This window comes from Lipotes vexillifer, unplaced genomic scaffold, assembly GCF_000442215.2.
Source record: "Lipotes vexillifer unplaced genomic scaffold, Lipotes_vexillifer_v1.1 scaffold68, whole genome shotgun sequence".
Taxonomy (NCBI): domain Eukaryota; kingdom Metazoa; phylum Chordata; class Mammalia; order Artiodactyla; family Lipotidae; genus Lipotes; species Lipotes vexillifer.
Window position 1 is genome coordinate 1,072,400 of NW_006791676.1, and position 26,272 is coordinate 1,098,671.

Sequence of the window (26,272 nt, forward strand, 5' to 3'; positions counted from 1 at the left end):
GTGTGTGTGTGTGTGTGTGTGTGTGTGTGTGTAACATGATTTCTTTAGGTGAATGCAGGAATAAAATATCTGGGAAAGGTATTCTCAATGTTATGGGAGAGAATATATTTTCTTTAATTATTAGAGTTATTTCCTTTAGTACTTCTGTTTCTATGAAAAAATCAAATGAATAAGAATTTGCTGCCAAGGAAACAAAATTATTTTTGTGTTGAGAAACTAGAGATTTATATATCTTTAAAATGACAAAGAAATATACCTCTATCTGTTCACTTTCATTTTCATAATGATCTCTAGCCGAATTATTGCAAATAATTTTAATTAACTTTAATTTTAATTTTTAAGAAAGATAGAAATGCTCTTCTTTTATTTGTGTGCAGAAAATGTTTAAAACTTAGTGCAGATGTTTAATCAACTATACTCCAATATAAAATAAAAATTATAAAAAAACAGTGTGGATGTTTAAAAGTAAAGTAAATGAAAGTTTGTGGGTGAAATCAGAGATGTTAGTTAGCAAAATAAAATAATCTCTAACTTTTTTCCTGGAAAGATAAGCTACTTCAAGATTGATAGAAAACTTGACATTACAATGAAAACTTAAAAAAAATAAAAAACCTTTCATTTCACTTAACACTATGGATACAGTACTGTTTGCTTGTTTACAAAGCTTTACAATGATCATCAGTCATGCTAGGCATTGGGCAAAAAGCACTGGAATTTCATTTCTTTTTATGGCTGAGTAATATTCCATTGTATATATGTGCCACATCTTCTTTATCCATTCATCTGTCGATGGACACTTAGGTTGCTTCCATGTCCTAGCTATTGTAAATAGTGCTGCAATGAACATTGTGGTACGTGACTCTTTTTGAATTATGGTTTCCTCAGGGTATATGCCCAGTACTGGGATTACTGGGTCGTATGGTAGTTCTCTTTTTAATTTTTTAAGGAAACTCCATACTGTTTTCCAGAGTGGTGGTATCAACTTACATTCCCACCAACAGTGCAGGAGGGTTCCCTTTTCACCACACCCTTTCCAGCATTTATTGTTTCCAGATTTTTTGATAATGGCCATTCTGACTGGCGTGAGGTGATACCTCATTGTAGTTTTGATTTGCATTTCTCTAATGATTAGTGATGTTGAGCATCTTTTCATGTGCCTCTTGGCCTCTAGTCGCAGGGCAGGAATAAATAGGTAGGCATAGAGAATGGACTTGATGACGTGGGGTGGGAGCGTGAAGCTGGGGCAAAGTGAGAGTAGCATCAACATATATACAATACTGAATGTAAAATAGTTGGCTGGTGGGAAGCAGCAGCATAGCACAGGGAGATCGGCTCTGTGCTTTGCGATGAACTAGAGGGGTGGGATAAGGAGGATGGGAGGGAGGCTCAAGAGGGAGGGGATATGGGGACACGTGTATGCATATGGCTGATTCACTTTATTGTGCAACATAAACTAACACAGTATTGTGAAGCTATTATACTCCAATAAACATCTATTAAAAAAACAAATCTCAGAAGTCACAGGAAGAGAAAAACTGGAGTTGCTCATCTTAACCATGAAAAGTTTTCATTTGTTACTTTGAAAATAAACTTTATTAAGTTGCTTAGAAAAAAAAAACAACACTGGAATGGTAGACTTGGATTCAGAAAATGAGACTCCCAGCCCTGCTCCATTCTAGCTGTGTGATCTGGATAAATCATTTAACCTCTCTGAGACCTGGTTTCTCACCTATGAAACTGAGGTGATAATAGGTATCTACCACATAGGATGTTGAGAGCTTAAAATATCACTTGCATTACATCTGTGGAAGCACTGAGCTCAGTGTCCTCTGACACATTGCAGATTTGTCTGCTAAATCAGAATAATCCAGATAATGAACTTAATTAATAATACCCTATTTTGGTAGTAACTTTCTTTAATATTCATAAATTATTCACGCACGTTGCATTAAGCAGCTCTCCCAAACCTTATGTATGTTGGAACAAAGCTTGGGGAAAATCCTGACTTTACATATACATGGAGGAGGTCTAAGATAGTGGTTTAACTGCTAGTGATTAGAAAATGAAATGAAAATCAAGTATAATTTCCATCTGGATTATACTTAGTGGAAAACTTAAAGATACAGTGTTCAGTTTTAGATAATATTTGTTAGTGTTTTTCAGTGTTTTTGGCATTGTCTTCAGTTCTCAATACCACATTTAAAACAAGTGAAAAGCATGTCAAAATTCACTTTTTTTGCCTTAAAAATCTTGGTCTCTCTTTCTAGATCTAGAATTATCCTTGCGGTGACATTTTCCCCATCTCATTTTACACCTTGCCTTTTCCTTACAACTCATACTCTCTTTTCATCAGTACATCTGCCCAAAACGCTCTCCTACTTGACAGTTCTATCCCACACTCGCCTCTGAGTTCCTAACAAGGCATACCTCTGGGAATTGCAAAGTGCCAGATTTAAAATCTCTCAGTGAGATATACAGGCTTTCCCGTGTGATCATAAGGGATTCCTCAAATCTGAGTTTCAAAGCTAATCTACGACAACTGGTAAGCACAGTATTTTCACATGAGTATATTTGTGTTGTGCTAATATATTTAAACAGTATGTAAGTCCATTGACAATTTTTTTTTTACAAATTTCTTTTAAGCTTTCTTTTAACTTTTAAGAAAGCTATCTTACATATTTAATTGGCATTGGCTGTAATTCCATTATATTTCCCAAGCTAAATGGGCTTATCCAAGTTGGAAGGGAGATGTCACAGACACACGTCACAGATGCTCAATGGAATAGTAGTCGGCAATAAAAAGGAACAAATTACTGATATAAACAGCAATGTGAATGCATCTTGAATGTCTTATGCTAAGTTAACAAAGCCAAACATAAAGGCTACATATTGCCTGAATTCATTAATATGATATTCTGGAAAAGGCAAAACTCTAGGAGCAGAAACCAAATCAGTGATTGCCACGGGACCGCAGGAGGGCAGTGACAACAAAGGGGCTTGAGGGGATTTTGAGGTGATGGAAAAATCTTGATTGTGATGGTGGTTACAAAACTATACATTTGTCAACTCATCAAACTATCCACCTAAAAAGAGTGATGTTTTGGGCCTCCCTGGTGGCGCAGTGGTTGGGAGTCCGCCTGCCGATGCAGGGGACGCGGGTTCGTGCCCCGGTCTGGGAGGATCCCACATGCCGCGGAGCGGCTGGGCCCGTGGGCCATGGCCGCTGAGCTTGCGCGTCTGGCAACGGGAAAGGCCACGACAGTGAGAGGCCCACATATCGCAAAAAAAAAAAAAAAAAAAAGAGTGATGTTTTACAGTATGGAAATTATACCTCAACATACCTGACTTAAAAACTGAAATAACTAAAGAAAAAGAAGATACTTGTAGATTTAAGGAGTTGTATGTTGTCCCTTTCCAGAGACATTTTACTGATAACATACTGTCTGTTTTTCACCCGTTTCTATTTCCAGTTTAAATATGTGACACTCAGACTAGTTTTACATAGCTTAAGCCTTCTTTAATATAATTTATTTAATGCATTTTGAAGCTTTAGCATAAAATAATAATTATCTAACACATATAAATATTATGAAATATTATTAATTGTAAAGATATTTTATTTATTTATTTATTTATTTATTTATTTATTTATTTATTTAAGCTGCACCGCATGGCTTGCAGGATCTTAGTTCCCCAACCAGGATTGAACCCAGGCCCCAGCAGTGAAAACACAGAGTCCTAACCACTGGACAGCCAGGGAATTCCCAAGAGATTTTTAAATGACATCTTGCCCTAGTAATCCACCAACTACTTGAATTTTATTTCATTTTCCAGTCACCAGCAATTAAAGTGCAAAGAGCTTGTTGTACCTAATATTACTCCATGGTTGTCAAATCCTGTGAGTTAAATTGTGCTAGCTCCATTTTATTTTTTATTTTATTCATTTATATTTATTTTATTGAAGTATAGTTGATGCACAATATTTATATAGGTTACAGGAGTACACAATTTTTAAAGGTTATACTGTTTATAGTTATTGTAAACTATTGGCTATATTCCCTGTGTTGTACAATATATCCTGTAGCTTATTTTGTAATAAGCTATTTTATAATAGCTTGTGCCTCTACTGGCCCCATTTTAAATAAGGGGAAGGAAGTTAGGCTCACAGCATTGCCAACAGCAAATTTCACAAGTCTTTCTAATTCCAAAACCAACATCTGTAACCATCTTTCATTTATTTTTACCAGTTTAGCAATAGTTCTGATCCTTGCGGGTGGGATTGCATAAATCCTTGGAAATAAACTGTAAGGAGGGAAGTTTTCCCTTGATGGAAGGAAGGTTTTCAAAAGGAATTGATACTGAGTACTGAAAAGAAAAAATCAGGATTAATAAGTGAAAGACGTACCCTTGCCCCTCATATTAATTGTAATTCTTTGATGCAAGCTTAGTTTACGTACAGTAAAGAAAAAAAATTATTTCCAACTTCACGTAAGCTCCTAGTGCCACTGCAATGCCAGGCTTTCATGATATTCTTCCTGAGTAAATTCTTTGTGAGATTTTATGTGTATCACTGAACTGCTATTTTCATAACCTATCAGTAGAACCATGTACTTCATTAATTAATTTTTCTATAATTTATTAATTCTCTACCATTTTACATGAAAATGACTCAATGGTTTCTATATAGTACTTTTGTTTAAATGACATTATCAGGCCTAGATCTTCTTTTTTTGGACAAAATGTATACATAGGGGGACGACAAAAGTCATAGACCATTACAAATTTGCATGACCTCTCATATTGGATGAATGGTACTTTAAGTAGGTAGATATATGTATTTGATTCAGTCCCCGACAGCTGCTCATCCATAGTGGAGTTTTTAAACGTTGCTTGCCAGAAACTCTTACCTTTTATTCGTAGTCGTCTGGGTGTGCCTTCTCTACTTGCATTGAACTGTATGTACTGTGTGCTGTAGAGGTGTGCAGTTAAAATACGTTTATTCTCAGAAATATTTTTAAAATATTTTAAAATGTTTTCCTTTGCAGAATCAGACACAAGTTTGGCAGAAGGAAGTGTCAGCTGCTTAGATGAAAGTCTTGGACATAACAGCAACATGGGCAGTGATTCAGGCACCATGGGAAGTGATTCAGGTACTGCCTAACTGTTGTGTAAACCTTAAAAAGTGTGAAATAAGACACCATATAGTGGAAAGCATGGGGGCTGTTCATACCCTCCCTAATGTATTTATGCAATTAAAGCAATTCTTTTCTACAGTTGAAGTAATTTTGGAACTTTGCCATTCACTTTCTTTAAAAGTACAACTTACAAAAGTCTTAGAATCAAGCTCTCTAATTTTGATCCAGCACATAGCTTTTTGGTCTGGCATATGCCATGTTCCATAGAATCATGTAATCTATGTTATTTATGTGATCTGTTTCAATTAATCTGACTGCTTTCAAATTATGTACTCAATTTTGTACATTTATTTCCAACCCCTAATTTTTAAAAATTAAAATACGTTATAAATAAAAAATACTATCAATAAGATGAGTATGACTGTAGTTAATGGCATATAATGAGTCCTTCTTAAAATAAGAGCTAGAATTTACACATATAGTTAAAAGAATTTCAATTTGTATAAACACCTCTTTAATTGAGTTTGCAAAATATTTTCATCACTAAATGAGAAATTTACTAGGTATTTCCCAAATTGTTCTTCATGTCATTTGAATATCCCTCCAGCAATAAATAAGAGTGCCTCTTCCCAATCCCCACACTTTAGCAAGACATCCTGTTATCAGACTCCCCAACTTTTGTCTGTCTGATCGATTTCAAATCTCTTCTTTCTGTTCTTTGAATGTGCACTTCCATTATTATTACTGAGGTAAAATGTTAACATCTTTTAAGAATGGATGATGGGTCCTTGGATGTCTGTTACACAACTTTCTAATATTTGGCTATATGTTTGAAATATTTTATAATTAAACTTAACAAATTAGCGCAAACAAAAAACAATGTTTTGCAATGTGGCCAGCTAAGAGGCAGCAGCAAAATGGCAAATTAAGAACAAATTACTTCATTCTTCATTCTTTCTGTGATTGAGTTGTAGAAAACACAGAGAAAATATTGTGTACTTTAGATTATCCTGCATTGTCAGAAGGATTCTAGAAATTTACATCTACAATAGGCCTAAAGGGGCAAAGCAGTTTACATATAGATGGCCATCTGCCCTAAAAGCTTTCCCAATTGGAATGTACCACCTCTTTTATTTAAATGCCCTTTTCTCTTAGTAACACCCCTGAATCTCTTAGAACAAGTTGGTTTGAGGAAACACGATTCACCAAATGTCAGTCATAACTTTAATGTTAATTAAAAAGGGTTAATTAATTTTCTGTTCAATTTAGTCAGTGTTTATTAAGTTCTTGCCATGTGCATATTTCTGTAGATTGTATTTGTTTTTTCTATGCTTGTTATACAACTGTTAAATTTAATATTTAACATTTTTATTAAATGCTATTGATGCTAGAACTCAAAATATAATCTAGCTAATATTTAACATCTTTATGGTTGCTTTAAGCTTCTGAACCTCATCCTAATTTTTGTTTGTCTAAGTAAGGGCTTTTCAACAATATTCATTCATTTAATAAATATTTAATGGATATTCTCTATGTGCCGGGAATTTTGTCAGTTTCGAGCTGTTAGCAAATGTAACTATTTACTGATTTTCAGTCTTCAATGTGGCATGAAAGACATGATAAATCTGAATGCAACCTACTTTTAAAAAGCAAATACATTTTCAAAGGCAAATACATTTGAAGACAAACACATTTTTAAAGGGCACTCATTGAAGCTCTGGATGGTCAGTGTTTAGGAACAAAGACTAGTGGGTATAAAATTGCATAGTGGGTAGCAAAATTCTGAAATTATAAAATTCTGAAATTCCTTTCCCTCAGGTGCATGATATAGGCTGAAGTGGAAATTAACTCAAAAACAGGTTTATGTAAACTGTGAATTGTTAAACACATATTGAATCACTGAAAGCATTGCAGTGTTTGGGATTATGTTTTAACTTCTGAGGTTGACATCAAACGGACCCTATTCCACATGCCCTTTGTCCACCTTCAGAGGTCACATGATGGGCCATGAGGATCATGGATGTGACATTAAGTTCCTTCTTAGAAATATTATTATGCCATAGTAAAGCATAATTAGTGGCACTTTTAAAGTTTAAATATTCTAATTATACTATGGGAGGCTTTTTTGTTTTTCTGTTTCTCATTCTCAGAGAGATATACTGCTTCTCTCAAAGTGGCAATATTTTTGGCAGTGCACATTGGCCTGATATATAAAAAGTGTTTCCTTACTATGTCGAGGTAATATCTGTTAATATTTCTCCAGCTGGAATGGTGTATTTTTCTGGGGTTACATACTATAGGTAAAAGAATACTTTGTCGATTTCAAACACATGCAGTGACAGACCTTTTCTCTCCAAGAATAACTCAGCTGTCAAAATCAATGTGAGAATGAAATTTGCCACATGGTGTAGTTCCAATAGAATATTATTTAAGCCCTATTTGATTTCATTTTTTGACCATTTGTATGGTATAGTATAACTTTAAGGTCTTTGATTAATATTTGTCATAGAGGATGGGCACAATGTTACTGAAAGCCTGTGCATATTTTAAATACCATTTTCGTTGTTGCATTTAATTGATTTTGCTTTTCAAAGAGAGCCAAAAACAACAAACAAACAAAACCCAAACATTTTTTTTTTTATAAAGGAAATTGGCTCCTGGCTCCTTGATACCAGCCCAATTCTCTCCTTCTGGTGGCAGAGAAGAGAAAATTCTCTTTTCGTTGCTTATGTGGATACATTCTTCCATCCCTATGTCAGAGGATGTGATAAGGCAGGAATCAGGCTGAATATTTAGCACTCACCCAGCTCTTTTTCTTTGGATGCTATCCTCACAATGAATCCAGCTCTAATTTTTCCATATTCACTCTGTGCCTCTCTTTTAAACTTGGGGCACCCATCAAGTTTCCTGGACTTGACTCAAAAAAATATGGAAGATATTGATCTGTCCACTAGCCAGATATTTTCAGTGGCAGTAGTGGAGTGCCCTAGCCTCTGAAGTCCTTGAAAACAAGGACTGTGTTCTTGGGAGTGCCTGGCATTTAGTAGGCACCCAGTAAATGTTTACTTCGGAATGAATTAGTGGCACATGACTAGATAAGTAACAGTAAACATCATGCATTTGGTTCAAGAATTAAATTTTGAACACAAAAGCTCTTAACTCTTCTTAAGCATATTAGTACAACAAATATCTAATATACATGAGGGATATTGATGTCTTACTCATTTGACGTCATTTTAGATTCCCGGAAAAGAGACTTAGAAAATTGGTCTCAGTTTCTCTTTTTAATTTTTGTTACCCAAGGATGTAGTAGTAAGCATGAAAAAGAAAAGGGGAAAATGATTATTAAAAAAGTACATGCAACTATTTTGAGGGAAGCTGAATTTTATTATTTTCTTAAATCTATGAAAAAATGTACCTAGAGTGAAATTAAACAGAGAGAATTTGCTAATATCTTTTCATAAATTTCCTACCTCAAATGGCAATATAGCAAAAGTAAATTCCTGGATCTTGGTGTTAAAACACAATTTAAAATACATCTTCCTTTGCAAACATTCTGGCTCTTTTGTAAAAGTTAGGTGGCAAATGCTCAAAATATAGGTGGAATATTAGAATTTTGATAATCTATAAAAGCCACTTAGAGAAATAATGATATTCTTAAATCAACTTGAATCTTACATAAATATAATAAAGATGAATTATAATTGCTATAGAGTTCAAAACAAGCATGTAAAGAAAACTTGTCAATGTATGTTTTTAAAAGCTGGTGATCTTGAATGAGTTTTTCCTGACAGTCATAGTAAATGGATCAGCAGATGAGCCAATGATAACGTAAATGTATTGCATGTGTTTACTCATCCATACAGAAGGCAAATTTCCTGCCAGGTTAGTAGATGACCCTTTACTAAGTGGTGTTTGGTGTGAATTTTCCTACCTGTTCAGAGAGTGCTATAACAACAAGTTAAAACCCAGTTAAATAGAATCATCCAGTTCCTGAAATGGAACCATCAGCAACTTTTTTGAAGTTAATGGGATTATGTTAGTTTAGTTTTATTGCAATCATTGATAAGGGAAAGAATGCTTACTTCACGTGTAATGAAATACTGATAAGTGCTGTCATTTCATTTTTTCTGTAATTACGTAAAGCATAAGATGGGCTTTTAAATTGATGTAATATTTATTTTACTGCATTCCACATGGTAAGTTATACATTTTTAGATCTTTTCCCCTGACTGATTAGATAAATATGGTCACTTCTAAACAAAATATATTTAAACCAAGATATATTATAATGATTTGATTCTAATGTTTATAAAATTAATGTATGTTAGTACTTATTTTATCAGTATTTTAAATTTAGAAATCTATGTTAATTGGAAATATTTTTAATATATTGTGCTTTGAGTTTCAGGAAAATATGAATATGTGGAGACATACTTATAAAGAAGTGATAAAAATCACATTCAAAACCAAATGGCAAAATTAGTTACAATTCAGTTAAAACCAACAAAATCGTTTTTCATCTTTCAGTGAAAACATAAAAATTAAAGGCTAGCACAGGAGGTTTTCCTTTTCCCTAAATATTGCTTCTGTTTAATCTGTTTGTCTTAAATGGCAAAAATGGGATTTGGGGGGAACCATTTTTAGATATTTGAGATAGATGATAGATAGATAGATAGATAGATAGATGATAGATAGAAATGCTCTTTGGTATTTGGTTTGTCAGGTAAAGTTTTTCAAATGAAGAAAAGTAGCATCAGCTCTAATACTTCTCTGCAATAAAAAGTGAGGGGAAATACAGAACAAGGAGGACAAATGAGTCCTACTTTCCCAGTTCCTCTTGATCTGTTGGTGGAAAGGCTAAGAGAAAAAAGTGGGGCAGAATGGTTCCACAGAGAAATGGCAAGTCTGATGCATTACGAACCATAAACTGCCAAGTCTGCACCACAGTCATTTCCACTTGGCTTTGCCCACTCTGTGAAAAGACTCTTCTGTGTTGCCCCCTCCTAGGCCTCCATCCTCTTAATTCATTCCCTCTGTACCCCCATCTCCCCAGGCCACTTCCATAGCGCTTGGGTTGTATCCTGCAGATGCAGAGAGCTGACACGCATTTGGTACAGAAAATAGAAACTTGGTTTGGACCACACGTAAAAGGAAATTTAAGCCACGATATTTGTGTTCAGTTTCAGGCCTCCTAGCCTTAGTTATTTTGTTGCCTATTTCCTTATTTTTCTTCCTTTTCACCTCCTTCAGATGAAGAGAATGCAGTACAAAGAGCATCCCCTGAGCCAGAAATGCATCTCAGGCCTTACCAACTGGAAGTGGCCCAGCCAGCCTTGGAGGGGAAGAATATCATTATATGCCTCCCTACAGGGAGTGGGAAAACCAGAGTGGCCGTTTACATTGCCAAGGATCACTTGGACAAGAAGAAAAAAGCATCTGAACTTGGAAAAGTTATAGTCCTTGTCAATAAGGTATTCAGACAGCACATAAATAGAACATGGTTTATTTTCATTTTATTTTTCTGAAGCATTTGTATAGTGACATTTGTAACAATGGATCACACATTTAGTTTAATTAGGAAAAATAAGTAATTTATTTTAAATCTTTGCTTTTCCAGCTATACGTAATATCTCAGTTATTAGCCGTTAAAGTCGATTTTTTTTCTCTTAAGCCAGAACATTAAGTTAAATAGCTGTAACTGAGGTATAAAGAGTATTTTACCCAGATTTTCTTTAAGGTGAACTGGTACTAATTTATCACTGCATATGAACATAAATGACCTCAAAATATCCCTGGAATCTAGGCTTAAACATTGTGTTCTAGAGTCTCTGACCCTTAGTCAAAAGTGGCAAGTGCTCTTTATCCAGAATATATGCAATTTGGTTTGAAGGTGAAGAGAAAATTAAGTGAATATTTGGCTGATTTATATCAAATTAAATAGATAAATAATTTCAGATATTTTGTATATGTAAATATATACATATATCATTCAATGCAACTGAGATTTTCTTTAGTATTTATATCTTAGGATTTTTTGAAGCCTATCTTCATAAACAGGTATAGGTCTCCTTCATTTTAAACAAAATCTAGTTACCTGAGCTTTATTCAGATACATCAGAGTTTATTAATTGATAAATTTGCAAATTGGGGATATTAATCTTTAGCATTTTATGGAGTAAAATTGAGTACACTTTTCCATGACCAGAAACAGTCTTTTTTCCCATTACTTATGGTAACTAGATTCTCATTTACTCCTTTACAGAAATTATAGTAATAGACTATATATGTAACTTTCCTCTATTTTTTGGATTTCTATTATGCTGAAAGTTTTAGTAGCAACCTGCTTTTCAGTACTAAAGAAACATACTCAGAATCCACTATCTTAATGATTTATGTCATGTAGCTCCAAATGCACTTTGTATGTACATGCTAAGCCTAAAGATTGCTCCTTTATTCTTACATGCCCACTATTAGAACAGTTTTTGTGTATGTGTGTGTGTGTGTGTGGTAATGGTGATACGTTAGAATTTTTTCCCATAGCTTTTCATGTATTTCCTTTATTAAGGATATTATCTTTTGGAATAAAAGAAATCCAGGTGTTAATACAATTTCTACCTACCAGTAATTTGATCTCAGGCAAATCACTAACTTCTCTTACTTTAGTTTCCTCATCTGTAAAGTGAATAAAAGAATACTACCCTATACAGGGTTGGAAGTTTAAATTAGATAATCTATCTAAAGCCTAAGAGTAACTCAGTAAATATTAGTTCTTTCTTCCATCCCTTCCTCCTTTATAACTAATAAAGTGGAATTCCTTAACCAGTGAGCAGGGTCTTAAGTGCCAGGTCCAGAGAAGAGAACAAAGTTAATTGGATTTGAAACCACTTAAGCTGATGCTCTTGATACCATTTGAACATTCTGCCATTTCCTCAAGCTCATTCCCTTCATCTGCTCTCCCAAAGAGCTCTCCTTCCCTACTTGTCTGTCTCTCTGTTGGTTATATTACCTCCTCCGAAGCACATAGCCTCAAAACCTATTAATTATTTTTGATTCATCACCTTCCTTTTCTTCCCTTAACGGGTCACCGCATCATCGACTATTAGAGTTGAAAGACTCCTTCGAGATCCAGTTTTTATCCATTGCTGAGTGGTTCTCTCACCTCTGCTGAGTAACTTCTCATATCAAGGAGGTCCTCCTTCTAACAAGACAGCTCAATCCATTCTTTGAACAACTGTTACTGCTGGAAAGCCCTACCTGCATTCATCAAAATTTGTTTCTCTGGAATACACACTGATTGGTTAGTGTTCGTTCCTCTGTGATTATACAGAGTAAGCTGAGTCTTAATTCTTCTGCCTTATGACAGCCCTTCACATAGAGAAGGAAGGCTTGCATCATGTGACTCTAAAGTGATTTTTCTCTTAGTTTCCTGGGATAAATACTTCCAGTTGCTTTAAACGTTCTTCATATAACATGGTTTCCAGACTTTTCATCATCCTGAGAGCTCATACTTTTCCAGACATTATCTAAAACCCTGTTAAAACACAGTGTCTAGGGCCGGACAAAATACTATAGATATAGTCTCAGTGCAGAGTATAGGAGAAATGAGATGTGACATTTGGTCCGTGACTGGGTTTACCTTTGTCACCAGTTCTGGCACCACAGACTCATCTGGAGTTTTCTATAACCTAAGAATCTGCAGCTCCTTTTCATTTGAAAATCTGTTAAACTAGGCCTCTCTTGTTGTTTCTGTGCAGTTAATTTTGAGCCTAAATGCAAATACTTACATTTATTTTTTTCATATTATTCATCTTGATTGATCTTTTCAGGTCTCATGTTTTTGTATGCATCTCACTCACCCCCCTTTTTGTATAACTCCTTATCCTCTCAGTGCTGTATTCTGGTTGCGAAACTTTCGTCCCATTGGATCGAGGTGATACTTACAAATGCACATTTGCAGCCATGTTAAATGTTAAATTATCCTCATTAGTTACTCATATTCATTGAATTGTTGTGTAGACATTTAAGGACATGGGTCTAATTCCTGATCTGTTTCCCTGTTGTTTTTCCCTAAGAATTATTAGAAATCCCTTCACTAGATCTTCCATCTGTGTCATAATCGTTTACTTTATTACCCATTTCTTTGAATTTTAAAGTAATTTCAGCTTTAATTCTTTTTGATTGAGTCAGGTAATCTCAGGCCCAATAAGTCAATATAACCTGCATTCTGTATTTGGCCCAATGGCAAGGTATTATAACCCTTGATCTAGGAAGGAGAAATCCTGTTCCTAACACCATTTACTTTTATCACCCTCCATCCTTCCCAAAGTTATCACCTTTAGAGGCAGGGAAAAATGAAAACACCACCTGTGTTCCCAGACTTTCTATTTCCTATCTAGGGCTTCAACATCATGAGAGAGAAGTCCCAGGTTCCTTCAGATGCTATAATGCAGCCCCATATGATTCAGCAGAAGTGGGTAGCAGTTGGGTTTGATTAGTCTTGGCAGGCACTCTGTCACACCTCAGGAAAAGGCTCCAAGAGGCCCACACACCTCCCAGTTAGCCATGTCGGGCTTGCATCTGGCTCTCTCTGTGTCCTTCAGTAGAAAGTCAACACCACCCAAAGTGAGTCTCAGGATTTCCAACACCTGCCACCACCTGTGACAATGTGTTTTTGTTCTGTAGACCAGAAGATGCGGCTTCTTTGGAAGATCTCGGCCCACCCTTTATGGGCAGAACCTCAGGTTTTTATGCCACTCCATAGTATAGAGATTCTTAAATCATTCAACAACATGAGAGTATTTAAAGACAAATCAAATGCAGATCCTGCCCTCAAGGAATCTACAGTCTAGGAAATGAGAGATATGTATTAATATAATAATAAATATTGTATTACACTTTATATTATCTCATTAAAACCACACAGCTATTCTTTGAAGTAACCATAATTATCTCCATTTTACCAATCAGGAAACAGAGGCTTTGAGGCTTTAATTGGCCTGTCAGGGGTCATCCCAGCCAATTAGCAGCAGAGCTGAGACTTGAGCGCTTTTCTTCTGAAGTGAACTGGTCCTCCCTTCTGTCATTCTCCACTGCTAGAATAAAAGGATGGCGAAATACCAGGGAAGTTTTCTGAGTACTGGCAATATGTCATTTAATTTTCATAACAATTCCACCACAGGTTAATATTTTCCTGACTTTATTAATGTGGAAATTGAGATGATTAAGAGCCTTGTCCAAGGTCACACAATAAGCAAGTAGCTGGAGCAGTTGTTTTCAGAGCTCACTTTCTCTCCTCTGGAGCATGCTATCTCCACTAAATTTAATTTTCCTTCTCTTCCCCAGAATCTTTTCTGCTGACTTCCTTCTTAGATTATTTCCTCTTTCTTGTATAAGTAGAAGGAAAAGAATAGTTCTAGAAAAGTGAATTGGAAATGACTTTGTGGAAGAAAGATAAGAGCTGTGGTTCTCAAATTTTAAAAAGACCTAAATGTCATATTGGAAGCTTCGTAAAAGGGCAAACTTCCACTTCCCTGGTGGCTCAGTGGTTAAGAATCCACCTGCCAATGCAGGGGACACGGGTTCGAGTCCAGGTCTGGGAAAAGCCCACATGCCGCGGAGCAACTAAGCCATGCTCCACAGCTACTGAGCCTGTGTTCTAGAGCCCGCAAGCCACAACTACTGAAGCCCGCGCGCCTAGAGACTGTGCTCTGCAACAAGAGAAGCCATCGCAATGAGAAGTCTGCGCACCGCAACGAAGAGCAGCCCCTGCTCGCGGCAACTAGAGAAAGTCCATGCGCAGCAACAAAGACCTAATGCAGCCAAAAATAAGTAAATAAATAAATTAAAAAAAAAAAAAAAAGAAGCACAAGCTTCAAGACTCAGTCCCCAGAGATGGTCGGTCCCTAGATTAAGTAGTTCTTGGGTGGGGCTCAGGAGTCTGTATTTTCCAAATCTCTGAATTGATTTTGTGGCAAGTAGACCAGAGACTTCACTTTGGGGTTGGAGGTGGGTGCGTAGGAGGGAACCACTAATTGAAAATTTCTCTTTCTACCCTGTGTTATGCTCTCTCACTTACCAAACTTGGTTATTGATTCACTTTGTTTCCTTGGAATTCATGGATTCCATTTAACCCCTTCTCCCCTCCACATTCACTCTTAGAAGCCATCAACATTTCTACTAAATAATAATACAAAGACGTGTTCTTCCTACACAGTTCTCTCCAGCCAGGAGGATCAGCCAGCCCTTATTTTTCACATAAGTGGAGTTCATCTCCAGTAAAAAAAAAAAAAAGAATAATGCATACCTTGCAGACCAGTGGAAAGATAACCACTGATCACATTATCAGGTAATTAAATTATGAGGAGTATAATGCACATTCTTTGATGTTTGCCCTTGAAACTCTTCCTGCCAACTCTATTTGCCACACTGTACACTCCTGGGCTTCCATTGTACAAATTCTCCTAAGATATGACCTTCAAGATGGCCTGGTTATTCCTTTCCCCAGTATAGGAGCTATTCTGAATGACTAGTGATGTGTAGCCTTGAGGTGTCATCTCAGCCACCTTCAGCAGGCACTACAACATACAGAGAGTCAGCTCTTTTTTTCTCTACATGCAACAAAACCTTTATTAACACTTTGAACAGGTCCAGCTATTACCGAAGCTGGTAATTTCTAAGTGTAAATTGGGGTAGAACGAAGAGTAATGCCATCATTTGGGCATTGTGAATGAAAGACTGAAGAATTGACAGCCACCCCTCCGACAGAGGAGCAGGTGCAAGGGCAATGTTTTCTGGAAGTTGTAGTCAGATAGGGTGAGGCTATCTTCCATCTGCTTGCCTGTAGAGATGAGCTCTGCTGGCCAGTGGGGATGCCTTCTTTATTCTGGATTTTAGCTTTCACTTATATCCTCCACGATATCACTGGGTTCCTCCTCCAGGGTGATGGTCCTGCAGGTCAGGGTCTTCACGGAGATTTGCATTTTGACCTGTTAGCGAATGTGAAAATACTGTGAGTCACCAATCAGGTGGAGTCACCTCAGTGCCAACGCACTCACTGGACAGCCTCTCTGAAAGAGTTTTCACTGATTTGGTGTTTTTGTTTTTGTCTTGTTTTTAAATTGAAGTATAATTGATTTATAGTGTTTCAGGTGTACAACACAGCGCTTCAGTTTTATATATATATATATATATATACTCTTTTTCAGATTCTTTTCCACTATAGTAATAACCTCCACTTATATATTCCACTATGTAATAACCTTGTAATAGGTTATTACAAGATATTGAACATAGTTCCCTGTTCTATACAGTAGGTCCTTATTATTTATCTATTTTATATATAGTAGTGTGTATCTGTTAATCCCAAATTCCCAATTTATCCCTCCCCCACCTTTCCCCTTCGGTAATCATAAGTTTGTTTTTGTTTTCTTTTCTTTTTTTCTTCTTTTTGACTGCACCACGCAGCTTGTGGGATCTCAGTTCCCTGACCAGTGATTGAACCTGAGCCATGGCAGTGAAAGGCCGGAATCCTAACCACTAGGTCACTAGGGAACTCCCATAAGTTTGTTTTCTATGTCTGTGAGTCTATTTCTATTTTGTAAATAAGTTCATTTGTATCATTTTTTAAGATTCCTCATATAAGTGATATCATATCATTATTTGTCTTTCTCTGTCTGACTTACTTCCCTTAGGAGGATAATCTCCAGGTCCATCCATGTTGCTGCAAGTGGCATTATTTAATTCTCTTTTATGGCTGAGTAATATTCAGCCATTGTGTATATATACCAAATCTTTTTTATCCATTCATCTGCTGATGGACATTTAGCTTTCTTCCATGTCTTGGCTATTGTAAATAATGCTGCTATGAACACTGGGATGCATGTGTCTTTTCAAATTAGGGTTTTCATCTTTTCCAGATATACACCCAGGAGTGGGATTGCTGAATCATATGGTTACTGAATTTTTATTTTTTAAGGAACCTGCTATTTTTTTCTTTCTCAGCCACCAAAGCTAGTCCAGCAGTCCATCCTTTCACTGCCATGCTTTCCCTTAGGCAATGTCTTGCCTCTTCACCTTTGGTTTTCTGCTTCCTCCAATTCCTTAGGCAGGTTGCCTCTGGCCTGATTCCCAAAAAATAACTCTACAGAACAATTCATAAGGATCCTATGAACTGTTATACAAAATTTAAAGTACTCTGCTTGGTGTTCATAGCCCTTTATAGCTTGACCCTGTTTTACAATCTCAAAATTTATTTCTTATTCAGCCTTAGTTTCAGTTTATCTCTTCACTGACCCATGGTTTACAAGATTAAAATTCCTCCTAAACCCCTCTTTTGAGGGGTCAGTTGCTTCTTCCATTTTGCTGTCACTTTCTATGTGTTTCCATGGGAGAATGATCACATTATGTTGTGATAATTTGTTTTGTTTTGTTGATTCTTGGTCCATGTGCTCAGCTAGAATGAGTTCCTGACAGTTGTCAACCATAATTTAAACATCTTTGTGTCCCAGACACAATGTCTACACCTAATAGACATTCAATAAATACTTATTGACACATGAATGAATGGAATGATGGATAGGTTGTTACACCTAATTAACTGATAATGCAAACACCTCTGTTAATGCTCGACACATAGTAGGCCTTTGATCGATACTCCTTTTGTTTGACAATGCTCTTTCTCTCTTTTTAACTTTGGCATTTTTAAAGGTACCATTAGTTGAACAGCTCTTCCGCAAAGAGTTCGAACCATTTTTGAAGAAATGGTATCATGTTACTAGATTAAGTGGTGATACCCAACTGAAAATAACATTTCCAGAAGTTGTCAAGTCTCATGATGTTATTATCAGTACAGCTCAAATCCTTGAAAACTCCCTTTTAAACTTAGAAGAAGGCGAAGATGATGGTGTACAGTTGTCAGGTTGGTTGAAATGTTTATTTTTGTAAAAAGAATTAGTAATACTAAAGGTAGTAACAGAGGCTGTATTAGTTACATAATTTTTAAAATGTTGATTAATTTTGATTTATTATTTTTTATCAATTTTTAATTGATGCATACTTGATTTACAATGTATTAATTTCTGCTGTACAGCAAAATGATTCATTTCTACATATAATACATTCTTTTTTATATTCTTTTCCATTATCACTTATCGTAGGTTATTGAATATAGTTCTCTGTGCTGTACAGTAGGATCTTGTTTATCCATTCTAGGTATAAAAGCTTACATCTGCTAACCCTAACCTCCCACTTGATAATTTTGATTTAGATTGTCTTCCATTGCTTAAGTTTTCATTCAAACCCTTCTTCCTTAGGGAAGCAAACAAAAAGTTGGGTAAGTTTTTAATTAGATCACTTTGTTCTGCATAAGAATGTCATTATTAAATCAAACACTTACTGGACTTTTCATTCACTCCGTATTTTTAATTACCGACAAGTTCTTTTTACATATTAGTGGATCCTGTAAGATATGCCTTCTTCTCCATAGAAAAAATACAATCCTTTCTATTTTGTGGGGGGTGGGAAGAAAAGGTAGGAGAGAGGTGGGGAGAGAAATATATATAATCTTAATAATTAAATGCAATGTTAAAGCAAGGTAAAGTTATTCCTCTTTAAATCATGTTTTTCATTTGATAGAATGAAAATAAAATTCACCAACTTAAAATTAAATATTTTTTAAAGAACAAAAATGTAATCCTGAGAGTTTTGAGGAATAAGCCAGGGTTTGAAGTCCATCCCGTAACACTTTTTAGATCTATAAATTTTCCAAAACTCATCTATTAAGTGGGGATAGTGTCTAACAGGGATAGTTTATACAGGTGGCTAGGTTAGTTACATTTCCCCTTAAAAGATGAAAGGTGCTTGGCTGCTCAGTTTCCTAGCTACTTTTACACTGTACCTTGCCAAGATGGACAAATGAACCATTTGAATTTTCTTTTAAGACTTTTCTCTCATCATTATTGATGAATGCCATCACACCAACAAAGAAGAAGTCTATAATAACATCATGAGGCGTTATTTGAACCAGAAGTTGAAAAACAACAGACTTGAGAAAGAAAACAAACCAGTGATTCCCTTACCTCAGATACTGGGACTGACAGCATCACCAGGTGTTGGAGGGGCCAAAAAGCAAGCCAAAGCTGAAGAACACATTTTAAAAGTAAGTAAATAATTAACTTTATGCATAACCAAGAAAACCGAAGTTAAAGGAAATGCCAGTGCTTCTTGGGTAAGATTAAGTCCAAGTGCCATGGCGTGCGTGAAAGATGGTATTCCATGATCATCACTTAAGTGAAATCTATACACTTCAAAGTAAATACACTCAATCTTCTAGAAAACAGTAAGTGCCTTAATAAATAACTATGGCACAGAACAATATCACAAACACTGTGGAAAGCAAACGTAATTAGTGAAAAATTGGGGCAAATGAAATACCTTCTTTTAAATATCTACCCCTATTGTTAAACTTAATGATCTACTTGATATAGAAATATGCATAAACTATGAAAGTTTCTAATTTTTATACACATTCCATGAGTTTCTAAATTGTATATTTTCTTCTGTGCCTTTTTTGGTTCTGTGTGATACTCGGATTCTGGGCAATTCAAATTAAATAGGAAAATGGAGATATGAGAACCTTTAATTAAAGGTGTATTTCTTGTCAGCTGCCCCCAAATGGTAACAACACATAAAGTACTATTGTTGATCTCAAGCATTGAATGAATTCAGAGTAACTCACAAAGTATGTTGGCACCAAGGCATTGCATTTGTATTTTAAGTCCCTTTAAGTTGAAGTCAGTAAAAATCATATAGAGTAGACAAAAGCACAATTATTGGTTCCAACATATAATTTATTACTAGCATTAAGGACTAACTCCAATCCAAATCCAGGCACATGGGCTTTAGCTGCTCCTGTCTTTGCACTGCCCTCTTTTATATGTAGAAGAAAGTGGTAATATGATCCATGGATGTCAAGATGACCCTTAAAATGACTCATGTAATATGGTTAGCTCATAACCATTCTCTTCCCATCTCTGCAATTTTCTGTACTCTCTCCATGTCAATTTTTCCAGCTGGAAAATGGAATGTAAGGAATGAAAATAAATACTTTTTTTTCTGGAATTTTTCACCAACTTGATTTAGAAGTTCTTTTTTTACTCTATCAGGTTAAATGTTTTTGGTTAGTCAGATCCACAGTAAAGCAATACTAAAATGCTATGTTTAGCAAATCATGCTACCTACTTCTTACATGAGAAAGAATTCTACATTGAATCAATTGAAAGTATTTGAATATTGAAAACTGTCTCTTTTTCAGATATGTGCCAATCTTGATGCATTTACCATTAAAACCGTGAAAGAAAATACTGATCAACTTAAAGACCAAATAAAGGAGCCATGTAAAAAGTTCGTAATTGCAGATGACACCAAAGAAGTATGTGCTTAAATTTTTATATTCATTTGATGGATGATATGGTACACAACTGAACGATGCAAAGATTATTTATACTGACCATCTGAAGAATGTTATTTTAAATTTTTAGCAAAAAAGTTACAGTGTCATTCCTTTTTTATTGATATTGGGCAGCAAAGCACTGCTGTGAAGTCTCTCTTCAATTCTTCATTCAGTTTTCTAGTTTATATGAAGAGTAGCTCAGTAGTTGGTTGACTGCATATGAGCCGCGACGGAGTAGGGGTGGCGGAGGGGATGAGGAGGGTTGTAAGGCTAGACTAGAGGGATCACCATAGTTTCTTTTATTCTTTTTACTTTCTTGATGAATTCCAGAATTGATTTCCTGACACTGAACAGAGGCAACAGATTACAGTTGGCAATGATAATGGGAATCCTACCTACCTGACACATTTACTTTCTTATGAAAATACTTACAGTAAAGCAGTGAAATATTTAATTTAATGGTATTTTTGTGATGAACACCTTCACTGGTTATAAAAACCAACTGAGAGTCAGTTTGAACATTATAACCAGTACATTATGTCAGTACTTTCTTTTGTAAAATATTAAAAGCATCATAAATTTTAGCTGTGTGTACTTGATAATAAGTGTAATCTTTGCAAATCTACCTCATAAGGATGTTGAATTATGAAATATGCGTAACAGATAACATTGTGTTTGAAATGTAGGAACTGAACTAACGTTAGCAACCAATTGCCATAGGTCATTCTCTTTTGGAAATTCTGAAAAACAGCACTATCTATTCCAGCTGGAGTAGCACATTTGAATGTACTTTATTTTTCATCACTTTTTGTTACTTATTCAGTTTTATTTGATAAGTTTAAATGCCTGTTTCTAATCATAATCATTAAAAAAAATCCACAACATCTGTGGTCATCCATTTACAATGCTTGGTGCCAGTTTATTTACCTCTTGTAAAAATAAAATACAGTGTGTGTGTGTGAAAAAAAAAAGTGATGTAAAAAAAACTAATATAGCGTCATATGTCAATTATATCTCAATGAAAGAGCAAAGTAATAGTTATTAATCTGTTCTCCTATATAATTTATCTCTTGTATGTAATTTTTTCATTTTGAAAATGTTATAAATGTTTGATTCTTGTATGTAGGACATACCTGAGTTTTAAATCTCACAGCATTTTACCTTTTAATTGGTATTTTTATCTCATTTATATGTATGTGATAATGAATATATTTGACCTTCAGTCTAAAAAAAAATCCACAACATCCTCAGAGTATATTTTATTTTATTTATTTATTTTTTAATTAATTAATTAATTAATTAATTTTGGCTGTGCTGGCTCCCAGTTGTGGCACGCAGACTTCTTGGTTGCGGCATGCGGACTTCCTAGTTGCAGCATGCGGACTCTTAGTTGCAGCATGTATGAGGGGTGCATGTGGGATCTAGTTCCCCGACCAGGGATCAGATCCGGGGCCCCTGCATTGGGAGTGTAGAGTCTTACCTACTGGACCACCAGGGAAGTCCCCTCAGGGTATATTTTAAAAGAATTTGCCATCTTACCTTTTAACTTAATTAACTTTGGTTATACTTTTTATTGAAGCATAACACACGTACAGAAAAGTTCAAACTCGTAAGTGCACAGATTGCTGTATTTCCATAAACTGAACACACCTGTATAACCAAAATCCAGATCAAGGGACTTCCCTGGTGGTCCAGTAGTTAAGACTCTGCGCTTCCAATGCAGGGGGGCTCCAGTTCGATTCCTGGAGAACTAAGAACCCACATGCTGCGCAGTGTGGCCAAAAAAAGAAAAATCCAGATCAAGAGACAGAACAGTGCCATAACCCTCAAAACTTCCCATTCTCCCCTCCAGTCACCCACCCGCTGTGGGATAACTACTATCCTGACTTCTAACACCAAAGATGGCTTTTGACTGCTTTTGAACTTTAAATGAAATCCTATGGTATGTACTCTTCTGTGTCTGGCTTTTTTCAAAACTCTACCTTTTAACTTTTTATTTTGGTAGAAATAATACTGAAACCAGTTCTTCAAAAAGGAATGCTTTCTAAATTAAATTACAAGCTTTCTAAATAATTGGGGCATTACTTTAATATATATTTTAAAAATTACTATTAGCATTCAAAGTGTATATCATTCATTAATTTTATTTTTGTAAACTTTTAAATTGGAAATTCCAGCAGGGGTACCTGTTACAGGTGTGGTGTGGCTCGAGGCTGAAGTAAAAGAGAAGCTGATAAAAAAATCAGTGTACAAAGAGGTGATCAGAGTGACTTGTTACTTTGTCTAGACAAAGATTCTGAATCAAATTTGTTATAACATGGAAATTATTTTAACAAAGATAATGTTATTCATTCAGCAATATAAACATGTAAGAATAAATGTATAATTTGTTTTTAGGATCCATTTAAAGATAAACTTCTAGAAATAATGACAAAGATTCAAATTTTTTGCCAAATCAGTCCAATGTCAGATTTTGGAACTCAACCCTATGAACAATGGCTCATTCAAATGGAAAAAAAAGGTAATTTGGGTTTTGACATAACACAATTTATCCCATGTTTATGCCATGATTCCAGATCACATATTCCCAAGCAAACTGAAAGTAAGTGTAATAGGCAATAGAATTTCTGTGTTGTGAGTAGGACAGGGATAAGCACGTTCTAATTCCTTTTCTAAGGAAAGAGGCACCAATTCATTTTCTCTTTATCTCCAGAGTCTTTCACTTATTGTATATTTAAAATATTAAGATAAATATTAGTGTCTCTGTTTCCAAATGCAAACGCAAACAATATGTTTTTCATGCCATTCCTCTGAGTCAGCATGAGTCAAGTATGTTTTCTTGCTGGTGCAGAATACAAGTAGCAAGTCTAGGAGTCAAAAAACTTGCCCCCTTTTAGTGCTCATGGCACGTTTTGAGCCTTAATTTGCTCATTTCAAAAACATGGTGAAGCCTATTTTCGAGTCAGTATCATAAACATATTCAAGTCCACAGTTGAGGGGGTGTTCTATCATTATTTCACTCTACATAACATATTTTTCATAGCTGCAAGAGAAGGAAATCGCAAAGATCGTGTTTGTGCAGAACATCTGAGGAAGTACAATGAGGCCCTACAAATTAATGATACAATCCGAATGATTGATGCATATAATCACCTTGAAACTTTCTACAATGATGAGAAAGAAAAGAAGTTTGCAGTCCTAGGAGATGACAGTGATGAGAGTGATGATGATGGTGATGATGAAGATGCAGGTGATGAAAAGAAACCTTTGAAGCTGGATGAGACAGATGGATTTCTCATGACTTTATTTTGGGGTAAGAATCAGTGTAACATTTTTGCATGGTCTCATTTTTGCATGGTCTCATCTTTGGCATGAGCCCACTGCTTCTCAAGAGCTCTCCAAAAGTCCCTCTTAAAATAATCTTTCATTGTGAAAGAAGAAATCCCCCTCATATTGGGGCTATTTCTGATTGTTGGGATTAAGTAGCCATGAGCTGTATGATCATAATTAATCATTTGGTCATCTGGTTTTATTGTCAAGATGACTGCAATAAATTTATCTTAAAGACTAGCCGAATTATTAGATATGGCACAAGACTAACTGTAGTTGAACATCTTAGCCCTTTGCTATATAAAATCTTCCAGTTAATTATTCACATATCTTACTAATTTAAACTAATTATTTCTTGCAAATCAAAACTGTAATGAGGTATCACCTCACGCAGTCAGAATGGCCATCATTAAAAAGTCTACAAATAGTAAATGCTGGAGAGGGTGTGGAGAAAAGAGAGTCCTCCTACACTGCTGGTGGAAATGTAAATTGGTGCAGCCACTATGGAGAACAGTATGGAAGCTCCTCAAAAATCTAAAAATAGAGTTGCTATATGATCCAGCAATCCCATTCCTGGGCATATATCCAGAGAAAACTCTAATTCTGAAAGATGCAAACATCGCAATCATAGCAGCACTATTTATAATAGCCAAGACATGGAAGAAACCTAAAAGTCCATCAATAGATGAATGGATACAAAAGATGTGGTATAGATAGATAGATAGAGATATATATAGATAATGGAATACTACTCAACCATAAAAAAGAATGAAAAAAATGCCATTTGCAGCAACATGGATGGACCTAGAGATTATTATACTAAGTGAAGTAAGTCAGACAGAAAGACAAATAATTATATGATACCACTTATATGTGGAATCTCAAATATGATACAAAGGAACTTATTTATAAAACAGAAACAGACTCACAGACATAGAAAACAAACTTATGGTTACCAAAGGGGAAAGGTAGTGGGAGAGGGATAAATTGGGAGTTTGGGATGAGCAGATACAAATTACTATCTATAAAATAGATGAGTAACAAGGTCCTACAGTGTAGCACAGGGAACTATATTCAATATCTTGTAATATTGTATTCAATATCTTGTAATAAACCATAATGGAAAAGATATATATATATATAATACTTATGTATATATAACTGAATCACTTTACTGTACACCCGAAACTAACACAACATTGCAAATCAAGTATACTTCAATAAAAAAGAAAATAAATAAACTAATTATTTCTTAAAGAAAATAAGAAAATGTTGAAAAAGCTGGCTGTAAACCCAGAACATGAAAATGAAAAGCTGACCAAATTGAGAAACACCATAATGGAACAATATACAAGGGCCGAGGAATCAGCACGAGGAATAATTTTCACAAAAACACGACAAAGTGCATATGCCCTTTCCCAGTGGATTACTGAAAATGGAAAATTTGCAGAAGTAGGAGTCAAAGCCCACCATCTGATTGGAGCTGGACACAGCAGTGAGTTCAAGCCCATGACACAGGTGAAAACATCCTTTTGGATTTTTTTTTCCTTATGCCGTTATTTCCCTTCCCAGTTTAGTTGTAGTCTTTTGTTCATCAATCTTCCCACCAACCCACCAATACTTGAATGGAATGAAACACTTGTTCTTGAAAGAAAATTGTTTAATAGCAATCAATCTGTGGTATTTGATAAGCTAACCATTGTTCTAGGAATCATTTTTTCCACATTCTTGGAGGAACTTTCTAGATTGAGTTTCCTTTGCAAAAAATGATTGACATTTAAACTTGGTAACAAAATGGGAAAACAATTACAATATAATATCAAGTGGAAAAATAAAATTCCCACAAAAATGTGTGCATTATAATTAGAATTATGTAAAATATGTTTGCATAGAATGAGATCTTTAAGGGAACTTGGAAAAATTAAGACATTTGATGTGTTAGAGATTTGGGACTATGAGAGATTTTCTTTTCCTTTTTAAGATTTGTTTTGTTTTGCTTTCAATTCATTATACTACTTTTGTGCACAGTATTAAAAAAAACACTTGGGAGAGAAAAAAGACAGTCAGAGAGATTATAAGCATGGATGAAACCAGGATAGCTTGTTAGAGTAAAATGTTCTTCTGAAGACATGTTGGTCCTCAGTCTTGCTGGACAAGGGGACACTTCAGTTCTGTTAGGCTTATCATCATTTGGTCCCACTGGAGCAAATTAAATTTGTTTTAATGTTTGCTGAAAAATTGTCATTCTTGAAATTGTTCACCATAACTCTCAGTATACTCTCTACATGTACTTATGTTAAAGTTGCCTCTAAAGTTTATGCCAGAGAAAGCACTGTTTTCTTTCAAAAAACAAACT

At 35.3% G+C, this 26,272-nt stretch overlaps 1 protein-coding gene across 1 annotated transcript in view; it reads left to right on the plus strand.

The window, feature by feature from the left end:
* Positions 1–26,272, plus strand: part of IFIH1 (interferon induced with helicase C domain 1) — a 55,414-nt gene that overhangs the window by 21,760 nt on the left and 7,382 nt on the right. The window contains exons 4-11 of the mRNA XM_007464488.1: positions 5,046–5,150; positions 10,389–10,609; positions 17,844–18,054; positions 19,076–19,293; positions 20,449–20,565; positions 22,984–23,107; positions 23,630–23,899; positions 25,175–25,434. Coding sequence (XP_007464550.1) covers positions 5,046–5,150; positions 10,389–10,609; positions 17,844–18,054; positions 19,076–19,293; positions 20,449–20,565; positions 22,984–23,107; positions 23,630–23,899; positions 25,175–25,434 — 1,526 coding nt within the window. The remainder of the gene's footprint in view (positions 1–5,045; positions 5,151–10,388; positions 10,610–17,843; positions 18,055–19,075; positions 19,294–20,448; positions 20,566–22,983; positions 23,108–23,629; positions 23,900–25,174; positions 25,435–26,272) is intronic.